Source organism: Pagrus major, chromosome 3, assembly GCF_040436345.1.
Source record: "Pagrus major chromosome 3, Pma_NU_1.0".
Classification (NCBI taxonomy): domain Eukaryota; kingdom Metazoa; phylum Chordata; class Actinopteri; order Spariformes; family Sparidae; genus Pagrus; species Pagrus major.
The window spans coordinates 1,737,120-1,756,758 of record NC_133217.1 but is presented as its reverse complement, the minus strand read 5'-3'; the positions used below and the strand labels follow the sequence as shown (position 1 = coordinate 1,756,758).

General features: G+C 42.4%; 1 protein-coding gene and 1 long non-coding RNA gene across 4 annotated transcripts in view; one reads left to right on the top strand and one right to left on the bottom strand.

Moving 5' to 3' along the window:
* Positions 1–95: 95 nt before the first annotated feature.
* LOC140993467 (F-actin-uncapping protein LRRC16A) overlaps positions 96–19,639 on the bottom strand; it is a 30,619-nt gene continuing 11,075 nt past the window's right edge. The window contains exons 4-38 of one of the 3 annotated variants that reach the window (XM_073462907.1): positions 15,663–15,722; positions 15,073–15,194; positions 14,466–14,563; positions 14,314–14,384; positions 13,900–13,973; positions 13,601–13,676; positions 13,293–13,381; positions 12,946–13,040; positions 12,428–12,514; positions 12,238–12,341; positions 12,066–12,143; positions 11,753–11,829; positions 11,500–11,604; positions 11,194–11,263; positions 10,947–11,028; positions 10,757–10,856; positions 10,466–10,520; positions 10,122–10,294; positions 9,755–9,823; positions 9,546–9,639; positions 9,299–9,397; positions 8,856–8,984; positions 8,570–8,692; positions 8,268–8,443; positions 7,665–7,752; positions 7,431–7,574; positions 7,213–7,279; positions 6,852–7,105; positions 6,432–6,547; positions 5,724–6,204; positions 5,163–5,205; positions 4,773–4,970; positions 4,469–4,597; positions 3,144–3,299; positions 96–2,221 (exon numbers count right to left, since the gene is read on the bottom strand). In XM_073462907.1, coding sequence (XP_073319008.1) covers positions 2,097–2,221; positions 3,144–3,299; positions 4,469–4,597; positions 4,773–4,970; positions 5,163–5,205; positions 5,724–6,204; positions 6,432–6,547; positions 6,852–7,105; positions 7,213–7,279; positions 7,431–7,574; positions 7,665–7,752; positions 8,268–8,443; positions 8,570–8,692; positions 8,856–8,984; positions 9,299–9,397; positions 9,546–9,639; positions 9,755–9,823; positions 10,122–10,294; positions 10,466–10,520; positions 10,757–10,856; positions 10,947–11,028; positions 11,194–11,263; positions 11,500–11,604; positions 11,753–11,829; positions 12,066–12,143; positions 12,238–12,341; positions 12,428–12,514; positions 12,946–13,040; positions 13,293–13,381; positions 13,601–13,676; positions 13,900–13,973; positions 14,314–14,384; positions 14,466–14,563; positions 15,073–15,194; positions 15,663–15,722 — 4,107 coding nt within the window. In that variant the 3' untranslated portion in view covers positions 96–2,096. Of the gene's footprint in view, positions 2,222–3,143; positions 3,300–4,468; positions 4,598–4,772; positions 4,971–5,162; positions 5,206–5,723; positions 6,205–6,431; positions 6,548–6,851; positions 7,106–7,212; positions 7,280–7,430; positions 7,575–7,664; positions 7,753–8,267; positions 8,444–8,569; positions 8,693–8,855; positions 8,985–9,298; positions 9,398–9,545; positions 9,640–9,754; positions 9,824–10,121; positions 10,295–10,465; positions 10,521–10,756; positions 10,857–10,946; positions 11,029–11,193; positions 11,264–11,499; positions 11,605–11,752; positions 11,830–12,065; positions 12,144–12,237; positions 12,342–12,427; positions 12,515–12,945; positions 13,041–13,292; positions 13,382–13,600; positions 13,677–13,899; positions 13,974–14,313; positions 14,385–14,465; positions 14,568–15,072; positions 15,195–15,662; positions 15,723–19,639 lie in introns of those variants that run through there. The other 2 variants (XM_073462908.1, XM_073462909.1) reach the window with 2 other exon arrangements.
* LOC140993468 (uncharacterized) lies at positions 13,341–14,908 on the top strand. Its single transcript, XR_012178670.1, has 2 exons — positions 13,341–13,388; positions 13,911–14,908. It is a non-coding gene; the product is annotated as an uncharacterized lncRNA (long non-coding RNA).

Genomic DNA, 19,639 nt, shown 5'->3' with positions numbered 1-19,639 from the left:
TGGTTCTGAATTCAGCCAAATGAGACTGAAGACAGATTCAACAGCTCGTATATGAAGAGGAGAGAGAGAGACAGGAAGGAGGAGGAGACAGAGGGTGTGAACAATAAAACAGTATTTATTGGTATAAACATACAGATACAGAAAATGTCACATTTCCAGGCAAACAAACAATAAAACATCATTCAACTGAATTTTCTTTAAAAAGATGATTTCTAAAAAATATTTTCCAATAAAATGAAAACCATCACCGTGAATCATAAATGGAAATCAGACGTTTCGACAGTACGTGTCATTGATCGTAAATCAATCTTTCTGCTCATAATACAATATTCAACTGATATAAACCCCATTTATTTTATTAACAGAACCAAATTAAACTCAGAGGAATGTTAGTACATATTTACATATTTACACTGATACATAAACATCAGTAAGTGCAGCAGTACATGATTAACGGATCAGTCTGTAATCAAAGCTGTGTGTTATGGTGACGATACAGCAGCGTGTTAAATATCAATCTGAGCCACAAACATTAACGTTTGTTTATATGAACACTGATCATCTCACATGTTGATTTGTGATGGCAGAAAATAGAGATGCTGAAAGAAAACTACATTATGTTATTGCAGGTTTCTGCTGCGTTCACATCATGTAGGATGGACCGGAGCTGTGAAAAGGATTTTAATGTTTATGTCACCGGATAACTCAAGACAGCTGAGAGAGTTTAATAATACAGTGCAGTGACAATAAAGCATCATATCCATTTAATCTGGGCTGAAATACGGACGTGTGCCGACATCACGGGTCGGCACCAACTTGGATATATCGGACTTTTCAGGAAGGTCTTTGACTTTTCCTGTTGATATGTGGATTTAGATGTTGACATGAACAGAATTTACGAGTCAGAAAATGTTAATCACAATAAACCCAGTCACCAGAATACAATGTTGGCATTTTTACGTTTCTGCAAACCACAGATACGCTCAGATTTGTTCATGTCATCAGTTCCATCAACAGTTTGTTAACAGCTTTCAACCGAGTTTCTCAATCTTTCTATTATTTTAACTGTCTGGTTTCATTTGCGTCAGTCCTGAAATGTTTTAGTCCTGTTTCAACCAGGTGAAGCAGTAACTTTGTTTTTTGAAAGTTGTTTATGGATTATGCTTCTTCTTCTTCTTGATATTATTATTAACATTATTATTAATATTAGTCATACTGTGAAGAGCAAACTTCATCTGCTGATGAAAACCTTGAGATGGAGTTGGAAGCTGCAGAAAACGCTCAGAGGCAAATATAAACCCTGACCAGCCGTATTTATTGATTTTATGTTATTTATGATTTTCACCATCATCTCTGTGTCACTGAAATGGAACTAAACCTTCAGCAGCATCATTAGCAGTGAAATTTAAGACAGTTTTGGACTCTATGAGATATAAACACACACACACGTATATACTGTACATCTGAACTGGCCACAGCAGCCGAGAGCGTGAACTCTCTTTGGTTTCTGACACTTTCTTGTTCTTGTTCGTCTTTGCAGGATTTCTCTTTTATCAGCTGCTCCTCATGTTGGTGTTGTCTAACTTTGTGTTAACTGTTTCGAGAGTGAATGTTTGCAGGATAAAAAAACTTGTTTATCTGTCGACTCATGTCCCCAGAAGACCTGCTGGTGGAGGTCACTGACTCAGCGGCTGCAGTAAACCTGCAGAACAGAAATCAAACTGCTTCAGTCTGGACCGACTCAGTCTTCCCCCTCAGTGCTTTGGACTAAGTGAGCTCTGTACAGCTGGTTATCTAAGCAGCTACAGATTGTCTCTGCAGCAGATAAAACCCATCTGCTCGTCTCTTTATGGTCCTTTTAGAGCTGTTGACAGAGACGCTAATGGAGCTGTTCTGGTGTCCATTTGATGGGACAGCTGGGACTGATCCAAGCTCATTTCACTCATCTGATAACAGCGTCTCCTCTGCTCCCCTCACCAGGAATAATAAAAAAGAGTAATCATTGTCCCCGTCTCTGCTTTGACTGTGTGTGATTGACCTTAAAGTTTCTCTGACAGTTGAGCAGGAGCTGACAGATTGTAAACATCTCATTGGTATCAGACTGAAGGAGTGTCGTCGGAGTCGTCCTCTGATTTGTTGTCAGACTTGAGATCAGCGGCCGGAGATTGAATCTCCTCCTCAGCTGGACTGAGATCAGTGTCTGCCTGAGACGGAGGACTCACTGAAGGGAGAGAGAGAGAATATAAATGAAGGAAGAGAAACAGGTGGACTGAAACAAAGACAGATGTTTTCTGATCTGACTAGGAGATGTTTGATATCAAGGAAACAAGGGAAACTCAAGTTAGACCTTGAAAAAAGGAAAACTAAGTCTGAATACAACTCAAACGGGCTTTCACACCGCTGCACAGTCACCACCCTGACAACCACCTGCCTGCAGGAGGATTCCCCCAGGAAGCATCTTTGTATCTTTCAATTGAAAGCAAAGCATTTTTAAAAGCGACTGCTGTCCGAGGCTGCGACGACATCCACGTCATGTATACTAGCAAATCTCTGTCTATGAACATGTACATGTACAATAAGGGGGAACACATTGGCTCCCCCATGTCCCATGCCCAGTTTTTCTTCTGGTTGTCTTTATACGAGGCTAATGCTAACGCTCCTCCATGTCTGCTTCTGACCACCGCTGCCCACTTCCTTCTATTTGATCAGACAATGTCAGGCGGCTCCTGCCGGAAGTTCAGCACGGTGAACTCTGAGCTGCAGAGCAAATTCTGTGCGTGTTCACAAGAGCGGCAACCGCTTCTTAGTCCATTCGCTGTGGTCGAAACCACTTCCCCTCTGAAGTCGCTCGCTGAAATGACTGAGGGTTCCTGAGCGCTGGTGTGAAAAGCTCTTACAGAAAAGATTTAAACCTTTAAACTAGACAAACACAAAACTGACTAGGAGAAGTAGATTTAGGTTTGGATACTGAAAACTTTAAGATGACTTTAAAGGGACAGTTCACAGATGGCTACAAATGCTCCTACAGGAAGGTGAAACTGATCCTGTCAACAATTAGATCTTTGGACTCGAGTTTCATTGAAAATGTGTTAAAGATAAAGTGTGAATGTAACATCTCAAGTACATAATATGAAATATCGAACCGTAGGCGGGGAGGGACTTGGTTCGCTCCCGGTCGTCCTCATTCACAGCAGGAGGACTGGCTGAACTCTTCAGAGACGACCACTGTCGGCCGCCGGCGCCAGGTTCAACGGCTGCACCCGGTGTCTCGAACGCGTCGCCATCCAGAGGAAACTCGTCTGCAGGCAGAGAAAAAAAAACTGATATATCTACATCCACATCACTTAACAGTTTGTCCCCTCTGGCTCATTAATTTGCTGCAAAACTCAGACTGGAAGTGCTAAAATAAAATGACACCAACAACACAAAACAATAAATTCATTAGAAAAATGTATTAATTTAAGGTTTTAATGCACAAACGGGTGTTGGAAAGATGTTTCGACTGATTTGATTCCAAGATTTAAGTGATATGAGAAGAAAAGAAACATGAAATGATAAACTTCATCTTCTTCTTTGAGACGAAGTGATTCGGAAATACACTCTTAATCTGTACATCTTTGGTCTGATTTGAATGTTTAATTCGGGAAATAAAGTGACGTAGGATTAAATAATAAGCTTCAATTTGAGCTTCTAAACTGAAATAAACTCTGTCCCAGTTTTTCAGTGTGAAGTGTGTAATAAACGCCTCTGCAATCTTGTCAATGGCCTTTTCTTCTTGTCTCTTTGATTTTAAAAACACATGTTTTTGCAGAAGACGACCTGCCTTTCTGATTACACAGAAGAAACAATGCTTTAAGGAAAAATACTGAGTTCCGGTGAGCGTTAATTACACAAGTCGGGTGTTACTTGGACACATCAAGTGCAGGCTAGGACCTTTGCTTCAGACGTACTGTGTGCGGAGGCGTCAGATATGGCCTTGAAAGCATTCATTAAAGACGTTGTCACCTGATAAATTGAGTGTTATATTTTCAGCTATGCTCCGACTCATGCAGCGCTGAGTCATGCAACCTTCATCATTGAGAAAGAAATATCCCAGCAACCTCGGCTGTCTGTCATCGTCCTCCCAGTGCTTTTAGCTTCACTGAGATTTATTTTCCCTTCCTCTTGTTTTATTTTGGACAAATGGTTGAAATAATGCAAACAGCTGTGCATTTATTTGACAGTGACAGTAGAGTTGCAGCTTGTCAAAATCAAGCTATGGATGTTGCAGTTATACTGAATTATGAGCATCTCAACCACCAGGACGCCCTAACACATCTTAATAAAATACAACCAGTATCAGACTACTGACTTTGTCGTCCAGTTCTTTCAATTATCAATGTATTCTTTAATCCTTATTAAAATAGCACCAACATCAGACTCCTGTTGCTACGAATGTCTTGTTTATGAAGGTCGAACAGATACCAACCGTCCTGTGGAGACAGGGGTGCTGCAGGGTTGCTGCTGGTGCTCTCTCTCTCCTGCTCTGACGGCGCCCTCTTCAGGCGAGGAGCAGGAAGTGGTCCTTTGGCTACTGCTGGAGCCTCAGGAGAGTCATCTGACAAACAGAGATCAATACCGCGATTGATTTTCATTTCATAGAAACACAAAATCTGTTTAAATCAAACTACAATTTGTGGTAAAGAAGATCATGTCCCTCGTTTGCCCCACACCAGATGAAAAATCTGAGTTTGAGCTGGTTTGATCTTTTGTGTCCCTGTTTCACCACCTACCAGTTATGAATGTGCTGCTCGGTCTGGGACTGGTTGGACTGGAGGGACTGAGAGGCCCAGAGGAGCGAGGCCCCAGTGCGGGTTTGGTGGCCTGATGTGGAGGTTTGGGGGTGACGGTGGGTGGTTTTGACCTGGGAGCTGGCTCCGGTCTGGACTCATCAGCGTCTGCTGGAACAACAGGAGGGACGTCTGACTTGGCTGCAGGAAAATGACAGTTAGGAGTCATAATGACAGGCTCTTATTTTGGAAGAACTACTACTTCCTGATTACACTAACTGTAAACAAAATCACACATTGTCAAGACAAGTGGACTCATTTTTCAAGATATACTGTACGTGATGAGAGTGCATCGTTTAACCTCCCCCACAGGTAACATGATAATAAACTCACCTTTGTCACCGTCCACCTTGTCCTGCACGGATAGTGACTCAGACTGAAAACAGAGACAAAGAGTTTTTATCATGATAAAGTAATTGAATGCAGAACATGTAGGACGACCATCACCAGCACATACCATACCAAATGAATTACAGTTACTCAAAACCCCAGCCCTCTAAGTATTTGACTTCGAGTTCTGTTCAAGTTTTGGCCGCATTAATAAAAGAGCAGAAGAAGAGAGTAAATCCTTGGTTTTATCTACCTTCCTCAGAAAAAGGAAGAGCAGGACTCCTCTCATTTGACTAACATTTTTTAAAACTTCCTCCCTTCTTTTAAAAGGCTGCAAAGTATTAGAACCTGGTATGTATACATTTGTTGTTTTATGTATTTATTCTTCTTCTATATAAAGATTTTGTTCGATGATGCATTTTCCAGCTGTGACATCATCATTTATATTCATAATAAATATTTTGGCAGTGAAAACTTACCCATCAGAAACAGACCTGCAGCTGCAGCCCAACAGACCCCAGACACACATGCTATCATAAATGTTGATCCATGAGCTCCACCCACCTTCTTTACAGCCATTCTCTCCTGCCTGGCCTTCATCTCAGCCATCAGGTCCAAGCCCATCACAGGAACACCAATATGGCGGGGGATGTGGGGGTTCTCCTTCTTCTCCACGTTCTCCTCCTCCTTCTCCTCCTCAGCAGGTTCAGCGGCAGAAGGAGGGGCCTCCATCTCAGAATCTGTCTGGTCCGTGGACGGAGCCCTGTGGAGCTCCTGATAGGGCTCTGCTACAGTGGCAGGGTTTCTCGCAGGCGGAGAGGGTGGTGTCTCCGGTGTTTCCTCAGTCACTGGGCTGATAGAGGAAGAGGGTGAAGAAGTGGAGGATGAAGCAGGCGGGGGTGGAGTGATGGAGGCAGCTCCATGGCTCTTCTCTGAGCGAGATGTCCGGGATTTGATGAGGTTAAAGAAGCCACTCTTCCTGGATTCGCGTTTTTTATCTGCTCCGTCCTGCGGGCTGGAGGACGGACCTCTCACAGAGGGAAGTCTAGAGGAGTTTCAACATAATGACAGAATTAGAAAGCTGCTGACGACACACAACTGTACGTCACTTAAAATCAAACTGATGTCGCACACATTGTCTTCTACACAAACGACACTAAAGGATGGGTCGATGAATCCTGAGAAATTCTGTTTTTATCTTTTTGTGTGAACGTCAACATCTAAAAACAAACTAAAGAAAACAATAATGTCACTTTAAAGCTTGACTCTCACTTGAAGCTGAGTTTAATGACTTTCTTGGAGAAGAAGTCCTCCAGGCCCTCGTCCAGCTTTCCCATGATGCTGTTGTGCTCCGCCTCTTGTGGCGCCGAGCTGCAGGTGGCCTGCCGCTGAAAGAACCGAAAACAGAAACAGCAAAAAGAGACTCAATTACATTTTATTGCATTTTAGGTTTCTAGTGAGTAATCTGAACAGAGGAAATTATAACGACCACCACTGCAAAATAAGCTGCACCATCTTTATCATTTGTACTTTGATCTACTATCCATCAATATCAAGTTCAAGATCATAACTATTTAATGATGGAGGTATTTTTCAACATTTTTTAACAGTATTACTGGACATGTTTGTGTTAGTCCTGAACTAAAGAAACAAATAAATAAAAAAATAAAAGAAAGCAAAATGGAGTCCTACAGGTGGTCGGCTGGGTTTCGTTCTCTTCTTGGGTTTCGGCCGACATTTGGTGCGATGCTCCAACGTCACATGCGCCACCGATGGCAGCTCGCCCAAACAGACAGGCTTTGTATCCAGTGAAGGAGGAGGAGGTGGGAGGTCTCCGTAGTAAGCCGACATCCTGTCCAATGGCTGTGGAGGAGGAGAAGGAAGAGGGGGGTCCTCCACGTGGATAGGAACCTCCTCAAGAGCCTTGTCCAGGTCGAACTCCATCTCTGTCGGGCAGACAGAAGACAAAGCCATGCGGGAAAGTCACAAATGAATAGCATCAAGTACAGCCTGTTCATGGCATCAAGACACACAGGCAAACAAAATGGCTTACCAAACGCCACAGAGACGGGACGCAGCATCCTGACCAGAATACTCTTCCTCTTGGATTTAGGAGTCATCTGAGGAGGAAAAACAGGTTTTTGATTCTTTGAGGAAGTAAAACTTCCAGATGGGAGGAGGAGATGTGATGGCTTTACAGCAGACTTTACTTTTTTTTTTATGGTTTTATGGTTTATGGTTCAACATTAATGTGTGCTAAACTTTTCCCACCATGCAGGTGTCCATTTCCTCCAGCCCATGTTTCTGGTCCCGGTCGTGGTTCTCTGGCTGCAGGACCACCTCATCCAGAACCTCCGTCTCCATCGGGGGCTCCTGACGCAGCAGAGGCTGAGACTTCCTGATCAGATGGTCGGCCTGGAGACAGAAGGAAGAAGGAGGGAGGGATGAATAGACAGAAAACAGACAAACAGACAAACAGACAGATATGAAGAGGAGGACACTAACCAGAGTATGCTGTGATCTGGAGAGAGACTCCAGGATGTCGTCCACGATACGATCAGACAGTAATGAAGCCATGCTCAGCTTCACTTCACTGTTTCACACAGAAGAAACAAAATGCACAAGAAGAGAAAAACACTTTTAGTCTGACCGAGATGACATCTTTCAAACTATACAAATGACGGGCGACATGTCGGTTTTGTGTGTCGTAAACAGGAACTGGTTTATTTGTTGAGAGTTCGGTGTTAATAAGAGGTGGATTCACTGCCAAGAAAACTGTAGGACCCGACCAGAACCAGACTTTGTCAGGACCTGGGTCGTGTTTTCATGTTAAAGATGTCTCACTCTTTCACATTCAGTTTGTACAATGAGAATCAGCACACGGGGACGTCACAGAAAATCCATTTGTAACAGAAGCACATGACCAATATCTGGTGAGAAAACATGCATTTATCACCTTGAAATCACACATCAGCTGCAGTAACTCTGCTGAACGATGGCCTTGTTCTCCTGGAAATACCAGTCATGGACTCTCTGATCACCTTAAGATACATAACCAAAGACCTGACGAAGCTGCAGCTAAGCTAACACACACGTAGCAGATCAGACCTGATCTTGTTGATGATGTCGACCCCGGACTGCTCCAGCAGCGTGGTGGTGATGAAGCTGCGAGGGATGGTCATCCTCCCCGCTCCGGCCTTCAGCAGCTCCTGGCGAAGGCTGCTCCTCTTCATCACATGAGGACACAAACCCTCAGCAGAGTCCACCATAGATACCAGCATCGTCTGGGGAGTTAATACAGTTTAAACTTCACATCGAGTCGGGTTTGAATTCATGCTGTTTGGAGAATCACATATAGCTGCAGAAGATGCATGTAACCGTTAGTGTCGAGGCTGGACTGAGCTCAGTACCTGCAGCTGTTCGTCCATCACTCTGGCAACCTCTCCGGCCATCGACTCCAGTTTGTCCTGAATGGCTCCAACACACGCTCCTTTGGACCCTCCACTCCTCAGGTGGTACAGGTTGGGGAGCAGCTGGAGGGAAGAGAGGTAGAGAGATCATTGGAAAGGTGGAAAAAAATCTGTTTTTCTACTTGTACCAAATGCACATTACATGAAAGGAGCTGTTTTCAGTGTCTCAGACCAGGAGAGAAGATGGTACATTAAAGTGATATTTCTGTAAGTCATGTCTTCTTACTGTCTTAGAGTTCCTGGCATCTTTCATGAGGTTCTCTGCCACCTTCATGTCCTCCTGGACCGAGCTGTTCTCTGTGAACCTCAGAGAGTTCAGGTGGTCCTGCACCTTCACACACATCATATCCATCATCTGCGTCACAGAGAGGTCGGAGGTCAGTCAGGAGCCAGATAATGTAGAATACACAATGTTTCTGTTTGTTGTATTAATGTGAGGATGGTTCGATGAAGAGACGGTTCAATCTGCCGCTATTTTCTAATTTCTTCAGTCGGAGTAAAAACAGCTGATCAGCATACGAGTAAAATGTTCAGGACTTATTTGGAAAAGGTGTTTCCATCTGCCACATCAGCTCAGCCTCCAAATGTTTCCCGAAATTCAGAAAGTTTTCTAAATCTTGTTTCCATCAACCTTTTCTAAAGCGTGTGTGTGTGTGTTGCAGTGCCTGCCTGCTGCGTGGTGGTGGTGACTATCCCCTGCTGCAGCCTGTACGCCTGCTCCTGCAGGTATTTACGTGTCTCATGGTTCCTCAGCAGGTACTGCTCCATCTGCATCATAAAACAACAACACCAACAAAATTCAAATTAAAGTTCATTTCCTTCTACTTTTAATACAATACAGGAGAATACAAACAGTGCTCTTTACAAAATTACTAAAATTCATATTGATCCTTATTTTAAAAACACAGACAACAACCTTCAGTAGGGCGTCCTCTGTCTTCTCTGGGCTCGCCTTCAGTGCCTGAGCAGCATCCATGATGGGAACAGGCATGAAACGAATCGTGTAGTTTCTGCTCGAGTGAGAAAAAGAAAATAAACATGATTTTCCATCGATTAGTACAAAGTCAGGCCAGTGCTTACAGTGTGCAGCAACACCTTCTTTGACTCTGGCAGCTTCATACTCACTTCTCCAAAGCGGCTGCGACGTCCTGAAGACCCTGAGGACTGATGTTGTTTCTGTCCCACACAACTGTCCTGAAGACAGAGACACAATCAGAGAGTCAGATCAGAATGTCACATTGGTGCTTAGTGACTATATAAAACTAAGCATCCTGCTGCTAATTTGTTGGTGTTTTAAATCACTTCACACAACATGAACTTTTTATTGTAGTCCTCTTTCCACCCCTCATCCTAAATATCAATAGTTGAGCACTATATCAGGACAGAGCTGGACTTGACATCCAGACAGACATCACTGTTTTCTAAAAGTTACCAATAAAAATGTTACTTTTCTGATTAAATCAGTGCAGGATGATCTTGTTTTCTTGCTTACCTGAGTTTGGTGTTGATCTGCAGAGCTTTGGCCAGCATCTTGGCCCCCATGTCTCCCATGGCATTCCCACTGATGTCCACTTTGGTCAGAGAGGTGTTGCTGCCCAGAGCGTTGAGGACGATGGAGAGGTCGGACTTCAGCTTGGAATCAGCCAGGGACAGAGAGATCAGCGGCTGCGGAGGAAAAGATTTAACAAAGTGTCCAATAAATACTTCAGTGGAAAATAAAACGACGATGTTTCAGAGGAAACACAAAGACGAGGATCCAAGACTTGATCTAATTACAAAAAGCACCTTGAAAAGAAAAATATTTTGACATGATGTGATGATTAAAGTTTCACTCACTGATTCCTCCTCTTGGATCATGTGAACCAGGTTGTCCAGAACTGGAGCCACATTCCTGGAGAAAGATGAATAAAATGTCTTAAAAATCAAACCAACAGTCCAGAACCAAAGGGCTATTCATTTACTGTCATAACTAACAAAGAAAAGCATCAGATCCTCACATTTAATCTAGTAGGTTCATAGACCAACCATTGTAGTTGTGACAAACCAATGTATTGAGTAATTAAATTAGAAATATTATATGTATATTATTAAGACTCTTTCATTGTGTCTTGACCATTTTTCACCCACTTGGACTTGATGTTGTTGAAGTTTTTGCCCAGTGAAAGGTGTCTGATGGATCGGTTCTTGGCCAGCCAGACCAGCAGGGTGGTCAGATCCATGTCAAGACCTGAACAAAGCAGCACAGAAACATGAGCAGGGCACAATTTAAAGTCAGTCCTGTGAAATCAAACAAGTTCCAAATCTAAGATGTCCTCACTGTTGTCAGAGATGTCCAGACTGGAGATGTTGGGAATCTCAGCGATACAACCCTCCAGGATCTGAGAGCCTGCTGAACGCAGCTGAGAGCAGAACAGAGTCAGATCTCAATATAAATATAAAAACAATCTGTCTGTTTTTGTGTGTTTTCATCTTATTCACTACTTCCTTCATGTTCTACCTTTGTTTGAATGTGAACAGTGATACAGTGTCTTTAAACAGTGTGTTGAGATATGTGGAGGTTTTACCTCACAGCAGCTGAGATCCAGAGACACATCACTGAGGTTTGGGTTACAGCCGAGTCCCAACAACAAAGATCTGCAGAGCGAAAAGCCAGAGAGTCCTCAGACTGTCAGTCAGTTTAATACCAACTTACTGAAAGCAGCTTCATTTCTTACGCTTGATATTTGATATTTTTAAAAACTAAACAGTAAAACAGTCATTTCTGTTTTTTTAAGGAAACAAAATACTGTCTGGTTTGGACTACAGGAAGTCAACTAATAAAAAAATAAAACATTCCCTGTGAAATCAGGTTTCAGTGGATGTTTTCTTACTTCAGAGCGTCCACCGGCAGTTTGGTTCCTGACAGACTGACTGAGCTCAGAGCCAGAGAGCAGCTGAAGAACTGCTTAAAGGACGAAGGGATTTCTTTACACTTCCTGTGTGAAGGTGAAGAGAGACATGTTAAAATCAATACTGTAGAGCAGGGTTAGTGTTAGAGAAGTAATCAAACAGATCTATGATAATATTGGATACGTTCACAAGTCGTCTGCTGTTGGATGGATGGGTGTGAGTTTAATATCTGACCTGTGAGAGAAGACGGTCTTTGACATGTTGAGGACAGAGAGATGCTTCAAAGATCCTCTGAGCAGAGATGCACACACCTAAAAAAACCACAAAATTGAATTTAGGCAACAGGCTGAAACTGTACAAAAACTCCACTAAACTCAGACTCAACTAACTTTACCTCTTACAGGATGTGCAAACCAGTTAGGAGGAATATAAACATGGAATTATTTACTTCTACTACTTCCAAGAGGCTGAATTTGCATATTTTGTTTCTTTACTTCAGTCTTTATGTGTGTCAGAGTTTATGATTGTGTGTGTGAGCTGCTTTTACCAGCTCCAGAGAGCAGTCACTGTTGGACAGATCCAGGGTCTCCAGACAGTTTGGGTGACTCAGGAAGCTGTGCAGGTTCTGTGCAGGAAAACAAACACATTAGACAAACAAACCTAACACATCAGTTTGTCTTGACGTTGGATATGACAGAAGGAGGGAAGGTGGCTCTTACCGGCAGGTCGTCGCCTCTGAGCGAGTTTCCCGACAGGTCGAGGTGTGTGAGGGTGGAGGCGACAGCCGGGTTGGCACAGAGAGCCTGACAGAGGCTGTTCACACCTGCAAAACATGACAAACATATACTCTTAAAAAAAAAAATTCAGAACGAGAATAACGTTTCCATCTTTGTATTTCTGTGTGTTCACCTTTAGGAGACATGGAGGTCCTGGAGAGGTTCAGGTGCTTCAGACCCATGGGCAGTTTTGCGAGTTGAGCACTCAGAGCAGAAACACCTGCAGAAAGCAACACACATCCAGTCAGTAACGTTATTGGACTTCACAGAGCTCCAACATGGCCACTAGAGGGCGCATGACTTCACCTAAAAGCCCTAACTGAGTATCTGTATGTTTGAGAAAGCCACAGTTAAAAGTTATAGATCATTTTTAATGCAAATTCTTCAACAAGAAATGTGTAGGAGAGAAAAAAAAATTACAACAGCTTGTCAAAGTCCAGCCTTAATAATGTGGACGTGAATGAGAATCAAATATGTGGAATATTGTAGAAGAAACAATTAAAGATTATAAATCAATCTGCCTTGTCAAGAACAAAGTCTTCTGTTAAAGACACGTAGACAACCTGTATCTACGTGCTGAAACCTGTCTACTTAATCTTGTGTGTGTGTGTGTGTGTGTGTGTGTGTGTGTGTGTGGGCACATGTTTCAACCTTTGTCCTCCAGTGAGTTGTTGCTCAGGTTGAGTGTGTGCAGCGTGGAGGCCGGGTTGTGTGACAGAGCGCCGGCCAGTTTCTGAGCAAAGTCACTGAAGAAGAGTGAGAGTAGAAACAAACAGTGAGCAGGTTCAGCTGATTCATCACACACTTGATAAGCTCTCATCACACACAGTCAGCAAACTAACACACACACTTGATTCCTCAATGGACTTTGGATCGCAGACACTCTACTCTTATTTGTACAAGGAATCAGATAAAGAGAAATAAAATGAAAGTGTTACTATGCACTGATTAGTTGACCATTAAAACAAACAAACAGGACTTGTCTTCTGTTATTTGACCTTCTCAGTCCAGCGTTGTCCAGCACCAGCTCCTCCAGCCGGCTGGATCGAGACACCACTCTGAGGATCTGGTCGCACACATCTGTCGACTGGAAGGTAGAAACAGACACACACAGGCTTTTAATTTCACATTAGCAAAACTGAGTCAGCTTAATATATATTGTATCCACAGTGATTTTTATTTTAGTTATTGGCTTATTTCCCTTCCTGTCTGCCCACATCAATTGTTTCTACTGTCACATTTAGTTCTGCTTTTTCTTAAATAAAAACCAGACAACAAGGTGCACAGTTGTTCGTTTTAACATTACCAGTTTGTAGTCTTTGGTGGAGAGTTTGTTGAACCACTGGTTGTGCTCCAGAGCTGCGATGATCGCCACCAGATCCCTGCAGGGGAAACCAAACAAAAAAACCTTACAGACACACGGAGTGAGTGAAAATAACAATAAACCTCATTTATGTGACAAAGTGAAGTCCAAAACAAAAAAAATGAAAATAATAAAACACAAAAGAGCACTGATTTAAAATAAATAAATAAATAAAATGTCCTGTATTGTTTGTTTTGGTCGCACCTATTCACAAAAACAGAGGGTAACAGCGGCTCACATACCTGTTCTCCAGGTGCACAAAGTCCTGCAGGTTGAGCTCTCTGGTGTCCTGGGTGAGATAGATGGTGTCGACATCCTGAAGAAGGAGAAGACAACAACAGCAACAACAACAACAACGACAGGTGAGATGAGAGAAAATAGCTTCACAGAAAAGTTTAACTCAACAGCATCAGAAAAGTAAAAACAAAGACAAACGATAAATCCAATATGAAGCAGGAGAGAAACAAGCATAAATTGAGTAGACAAAGAAGAAGTAGTGACAGAAAAAGACAGAAGAGTAAGTATCTTAAAAAACGAGTCAGAAACGATCTTAGTAGACAAAGTTAAATGAGGACAAAGAATATCAAAACAACAGAAAATATAAATAAAAAAACAATCAGGAAGAATAAAAGATGATTTCAGTGTAAAGTACCGACCCACTGGACTTCTTCTCTGTATGGCAGTCCCAGGTAATCACACACACACCAGTACTGATGAGAGAAACCACCTGCAACAAGTCAAGATAACTTTTAGCACAGATACTTTCAATTTAACTGGATCTATTTTTCACATTTTGATGCTGATTTACCGCACGGCCCCAGATCTGTGGATCCCTGTTCGTCCCAGATGGCCTGGAGAGCTGCCGTCCTCTCCGGAGGCTTCAGACTCAACTTCTTCATCACCTTTCTTCCTTACAGAGAGATGGAGGGGAAGAGAAAGAGAAGAGAAACATTAACATCTAAACTTGATCGACATCTTTGATCTAAAACTTTGTGTGTCTTTTTCCTCTCACACTAGTTTCCACACGCTTCATATCTTCAGAGAAAGGAATAATGTAAATACTGAATCCCAGATGAACAAAGAGAGAAGAGATGTCACCCAGAAGGTTGACTTTTCGTTAACAATAACCTTTCTACAGACATCACCCAGAACTTCCCAGAGCTTAATGGACGTCTTTGAAGTGGCTGTTTTGTCTGAATAGTCACAACGTATGTTTACAATGATTAATAAATCTTTAATCGTCACATTTGAGGAGCTATATTTAGGAGGAGGATATTTATTTAGTCATTTACATTCAACCTTACACTTGACTTGATTTGTCGTCTTCTAAAAATGAAAGGGACAGTTTGGTTTTATTCCTGTCCAAACCCTCTGGGAGGCTCTGAGGTGCTCCCTGTCTCGTTCGTGGTACCTACACAGGTGAGCTGGCGGGACGGATCCGGTGCAGACAGCTGCCGATGTGAGCGATCACCTCGTCCACTTCCTCTACCGAGCTCAGCCGGAGGCTCCACGGTCCGCGCTCATACTCCAACACCAGCTGCAGGGGGCGACACACACAAAGCAACAGGACATGACAGAGTCAGAGAGCTGCTGAGGTGATAACATGCATCCATGCTGCCATTAAGATTTGGTTTCAATGAAATAGACCAAGCAGGTGAGTGAAGTCGGAGGAGAACACAGAGTTTAAACCTTTAAACTTTCCTTTGACTGAAACAGACTTACAGACAGAGGCTCAAGTTAACACGTTGGGAGGTTTAATATGTTGCACATTTTGTTTGTGTGTATCATTAAAGAAGAAGCCAACTCCCAAAACTCTTGTGTACAAGTTTATCCATTAAATCAATCTTCATTATCCTCCTTATCCTCCCTGAGACGGGTGGTGTTGAAACACATCAGTGGTTTTGTTGTTGTCGTGTTATGTGTGTAACTTTTGAGCTTCAGTCCAGATGTGGTCGAGTGTGTTTGTGTTTCATGAATGTAAAACTTTTTGTTTGTGTGTGTTTACCTGAGTGGGCTTGTTGCTGCTGATTCCCTGGATATCCAAGTAGCTGAAGGAGTGCTCGACCTTAAACAAGCAAGAGGAGACAGATTGTGAAAGTTAATCTTATATCTTGACATTTTATTTACTGAGGCATTAAAAGGGCAACATGTTGAGGTTTGGGAAAAGACAAAAACAGCCCGTTGGCTTTTCGTGTTTGTTGCTTCAAAGGATCACAAATGGAAAGTCATGCGTCCCAAAGGAGAACTTTATTTCCCACAATGTGAACACTTCTCAGGAAAGAAAACTAAAGCTGGTTAACTTGTTCTTCCTGAGAACTGGAGGATTTTTTTTCCAGGAAATGTTTACCACACACAGACAGAATGTATGAAAAAAATCTTTCATTAAGTGGGTGTAGAGAGATTTTGGTGACGCACACACACTCTGAGGTGTTGTCATTCATGCGTTGAGCTTCTGAGACACAACTTTTGATTCATTTTTGTGGGTTCAGGCCTCGATTTCACAGATCAAAGTAGAAGGAGAAGAGAAAAGCTGGAGAGAGAGACAGAGAGAGGGAAGGATGACATGTGATGTAGATTAGATCGTATGAGTCCACAGCTGGTTTTCAGAACAACAACTGAATTTAACAGATGGGCCGAAAGGTCGCAGCCAACCAAGACTGCTTTGTTAGCACATGTGATTGGCCGCAATATCTGACGTGCACTTTACAGTATGTGCATCCAGACAAATGTGGACACTTGCACTTCTCGTCTGAGGCTCTGAGTTCCACTGAAGCGAAATCTTGGTGCAACAGCATGATAGTGTGTTTCCTTCTTTCCTGTTTCAACCAGGAGGATGACAACTAACAATTATTTCTCATAATCGATTAACCTGCCTATTTTAATGACTGATTGTTTAGTCTATAAAATGTCAAAAGAAATGTGTCATCACAGTTCCCCAGAGCCCAAAGTGACGTCTTCAAAGTGCCTCTTTTGTCCAACAAACAGTCTAAAACCCAGAGACTCTTCATTTACTGCCATAAATGACAAAGAAAAGCTGCAAATCCTCACATTTAAGAAGCTGGATCCAGCAAATGTTTGACAATTTTGCTTGAAAAATGAAAAGATGAAAAGGTGAACTGATTATCAGAATTATCAAAGTAGTTGCCGATTAGTGTTCTTGATTTTCTTTTATTGATGAACTGGAACGCTGACTGTGAGCCAGACCTGATAAACCAACATCAGTGTTGGACCTCACTGATGCTCTCGTGCCAGGTCCAACATCTGGTGGAAAGACTGAAACCAGCAGAGTTGAGGCTTTTATGGCAGCAGATTAACGACCATGATTTAGGAATGAGGTGTTCAACTATCACATACGGCTGGAATGTTCAGGTGTCCACACACTTTTGGCCATTTTGTGGATCAAGCAGACGCACAGTATATAGCTTTTACTGTACAGCAGCCACTATGGCCAGAACTGACGATTACAGGATAAAGGTAAATGCATAAATGCAACATGTAAATGAGAGTCATGGAGTCAGCAAAGTGAAGAATCCAGCAACATGCTAACACAGTGAGGACGTGGTGACAAGACACCTGTGCAGACTGAAATTAATTAACAAGTATTTCATTGCTTGTGAATTAAACTTTTTTGTACTGTAAGAGGAACAACGTGTTAAGTCTTCTTCCTCAAATTAGTCTCGCTTCACACCAACGTCTTTGCTGAATAGAGCCGCAACTAACGACAACTGTCAGATTGTCTTCTTGATTAATCGATTAGTTGTTTGGTCCAGAAAATGTAAGAAAATGGTGAAAATGTTGATGATGATTTTCCCCAGAGCCAAAGTAACATCCTCAAATGTCTTGTTATGTCCACAACCCAAAGATATTCAGCTGTGATCAACAGATACCAAGGTGATCAAGTGGAACAGTAAAAATGTTGTGGTTAACAAATCCGATAGCGTTGTGGGCGGGACACTGACTACAAACAGGGAGAATGATGCTGCATCAGAGCCAAACTGTTGCTTTTATAAATTTAATTATTTCGTTGGCAATCAGACAAAAAAACACAGATACTGATGATCAGAAGAATTCTGAATATCGGCCCTGATTATCAGTCTATCTCTAACATTCAGGTTACTGTCATGGAGGAGTAAAGAAACCAGAAAACATCCACATTTGAGAAGCTGGAATTAGAGAATTTGGACATTTGTTCCTAAAAAATACTCTACACTGACTAATTGATTCTCATCAATAGTTGACAACTAATCGAATCATCATTGCAGCTATACTGCTAAAAAAAACGCCTGCCGCCAGCTTGCTAGGTACGGACTGGGCTGACTCTCGTCAAGCTCCAGCTTGTTTTGGAGTTTTGCAGCTTAAGATGAGATAATTACCTGTGTCACAATGTCCATTTAGAAACAAGCCTTTCTTAATGGAGCATTCACTTTAAAAGCTTTAATGGATTTCTATTATATATCATCAAAAACCCCAATGAGAAATCTCTCAAGTGCTCCTCAGTGACAGACGACGGTTGTGATGTACATGTTACTGCAGAGTCTGAGCAGGCTGAAACCTAAAGCAGGCTTTTAATCTAATTTAACAAAAAACAGTGATAAGTATACTGATACAAGGCTGGTGAAGTTGGACAAAGCCCGGGGAAAAGAAAAAAAATCACTGAGACAATAGGAATGTAAGAACACGAGCTCCAAATAGTCTGCAGAACAAATGTCTGGAGCAGAGTCACAACCTCACACACATTTCCCTTTGAATCCGGGGAGAGAGAGAGAAAGTAAAAATAAAAGTGGATTCTTAACCCGCTGCCAAGAGAGCAAGTGGAGGGAGGGAGGGAGGAAAACAAAGACAGGGAGAGTGAGAGAGGGGGGAGACGGCGAATGGGGAGTTATTAAAAAGAAAGCGAAAGATGGAAAAAGAAAGTGTGGGATAAAATTAAAAGAGTCACAATGTACGAGCAGGACAAGGAAATAAAAGAAGAGAGACACTATGAAATTGGGAGAAAGAGGAGATGGAGATATGAATCTGGACTTTTTATCTGAGAGACAGGAAGTTATGAAAAAGGGAAAATTAATAAGAAAAGTTGAGCGAAGTTGCGAAGGGAAAGAATAAATGGCAGCAAAAGAAAGAAACAGAAAGTTAGAGGAAGAGAGAGAGAGGGCACAGAGAAGCAGTGCCCCCTCCCCTCTTTTCCTTGCCAGCTGTTAAATTCCTCCATTGTCTTTTTTTTCTCCCTCTGCTGCCTCTCTCTCTCTGCTGCCTCTCTCTGCTGCCTCCTTCTGCCGCCTCCCTCTGCTGCCTCTCTCTCTCTGCCGCCTCCCTCTGCTGCCTCTCTCCCTCTGCTGCCTCTCTCCCTCTGCTGCCTCTCTCTGCCGGGACACCGAGGAACAAACCACCCTCTGTTTCACTCACACACAGAGTCAGAAAAACCACTGGCCCACTCTGGAACAACAGATCAGGGGTCAGCTGGCAGATTTTATTTTTACCAGAGTTTCATGTTGCTGTTTGTAGCTTAATCATGTGCAATAATATATATAGTCAAACTATTTTAAACATACATTTTGTGATCAGAGCTCATTTTCCTGCTCTATATGCAAATATACACCGACATCATGGCAACAAAAGGGTAAGTTAAAGAAATATCTTCACGTGTAACGTTTGCCGAATTAACAAAAAGGCCACAATAGTTAAGAATTTGACAGAAGCAGTATTTCACAAAGTTTATAAAGTGTCTCCTAATGCAGCAAGTCTTTAAATCCCGCGTTTTTTGAAGGGAGTCTGGGGACTTTCTCCTTGGCCGAAGAAGTAGCCTTTACTAGTTACTGTTTTACTGTATTTGACATAATTAGTTAGGACTGAAACTGACGACAGAAATAAATACGTTTACTGATTTCACATATCTCTGCAATGGCCGTCGTTGTAAGCTAACAATCTTGTGGAAGAGTCCTGCTTCAAACTCAGAACCAATCAGAACCACATTTAGATCAATGA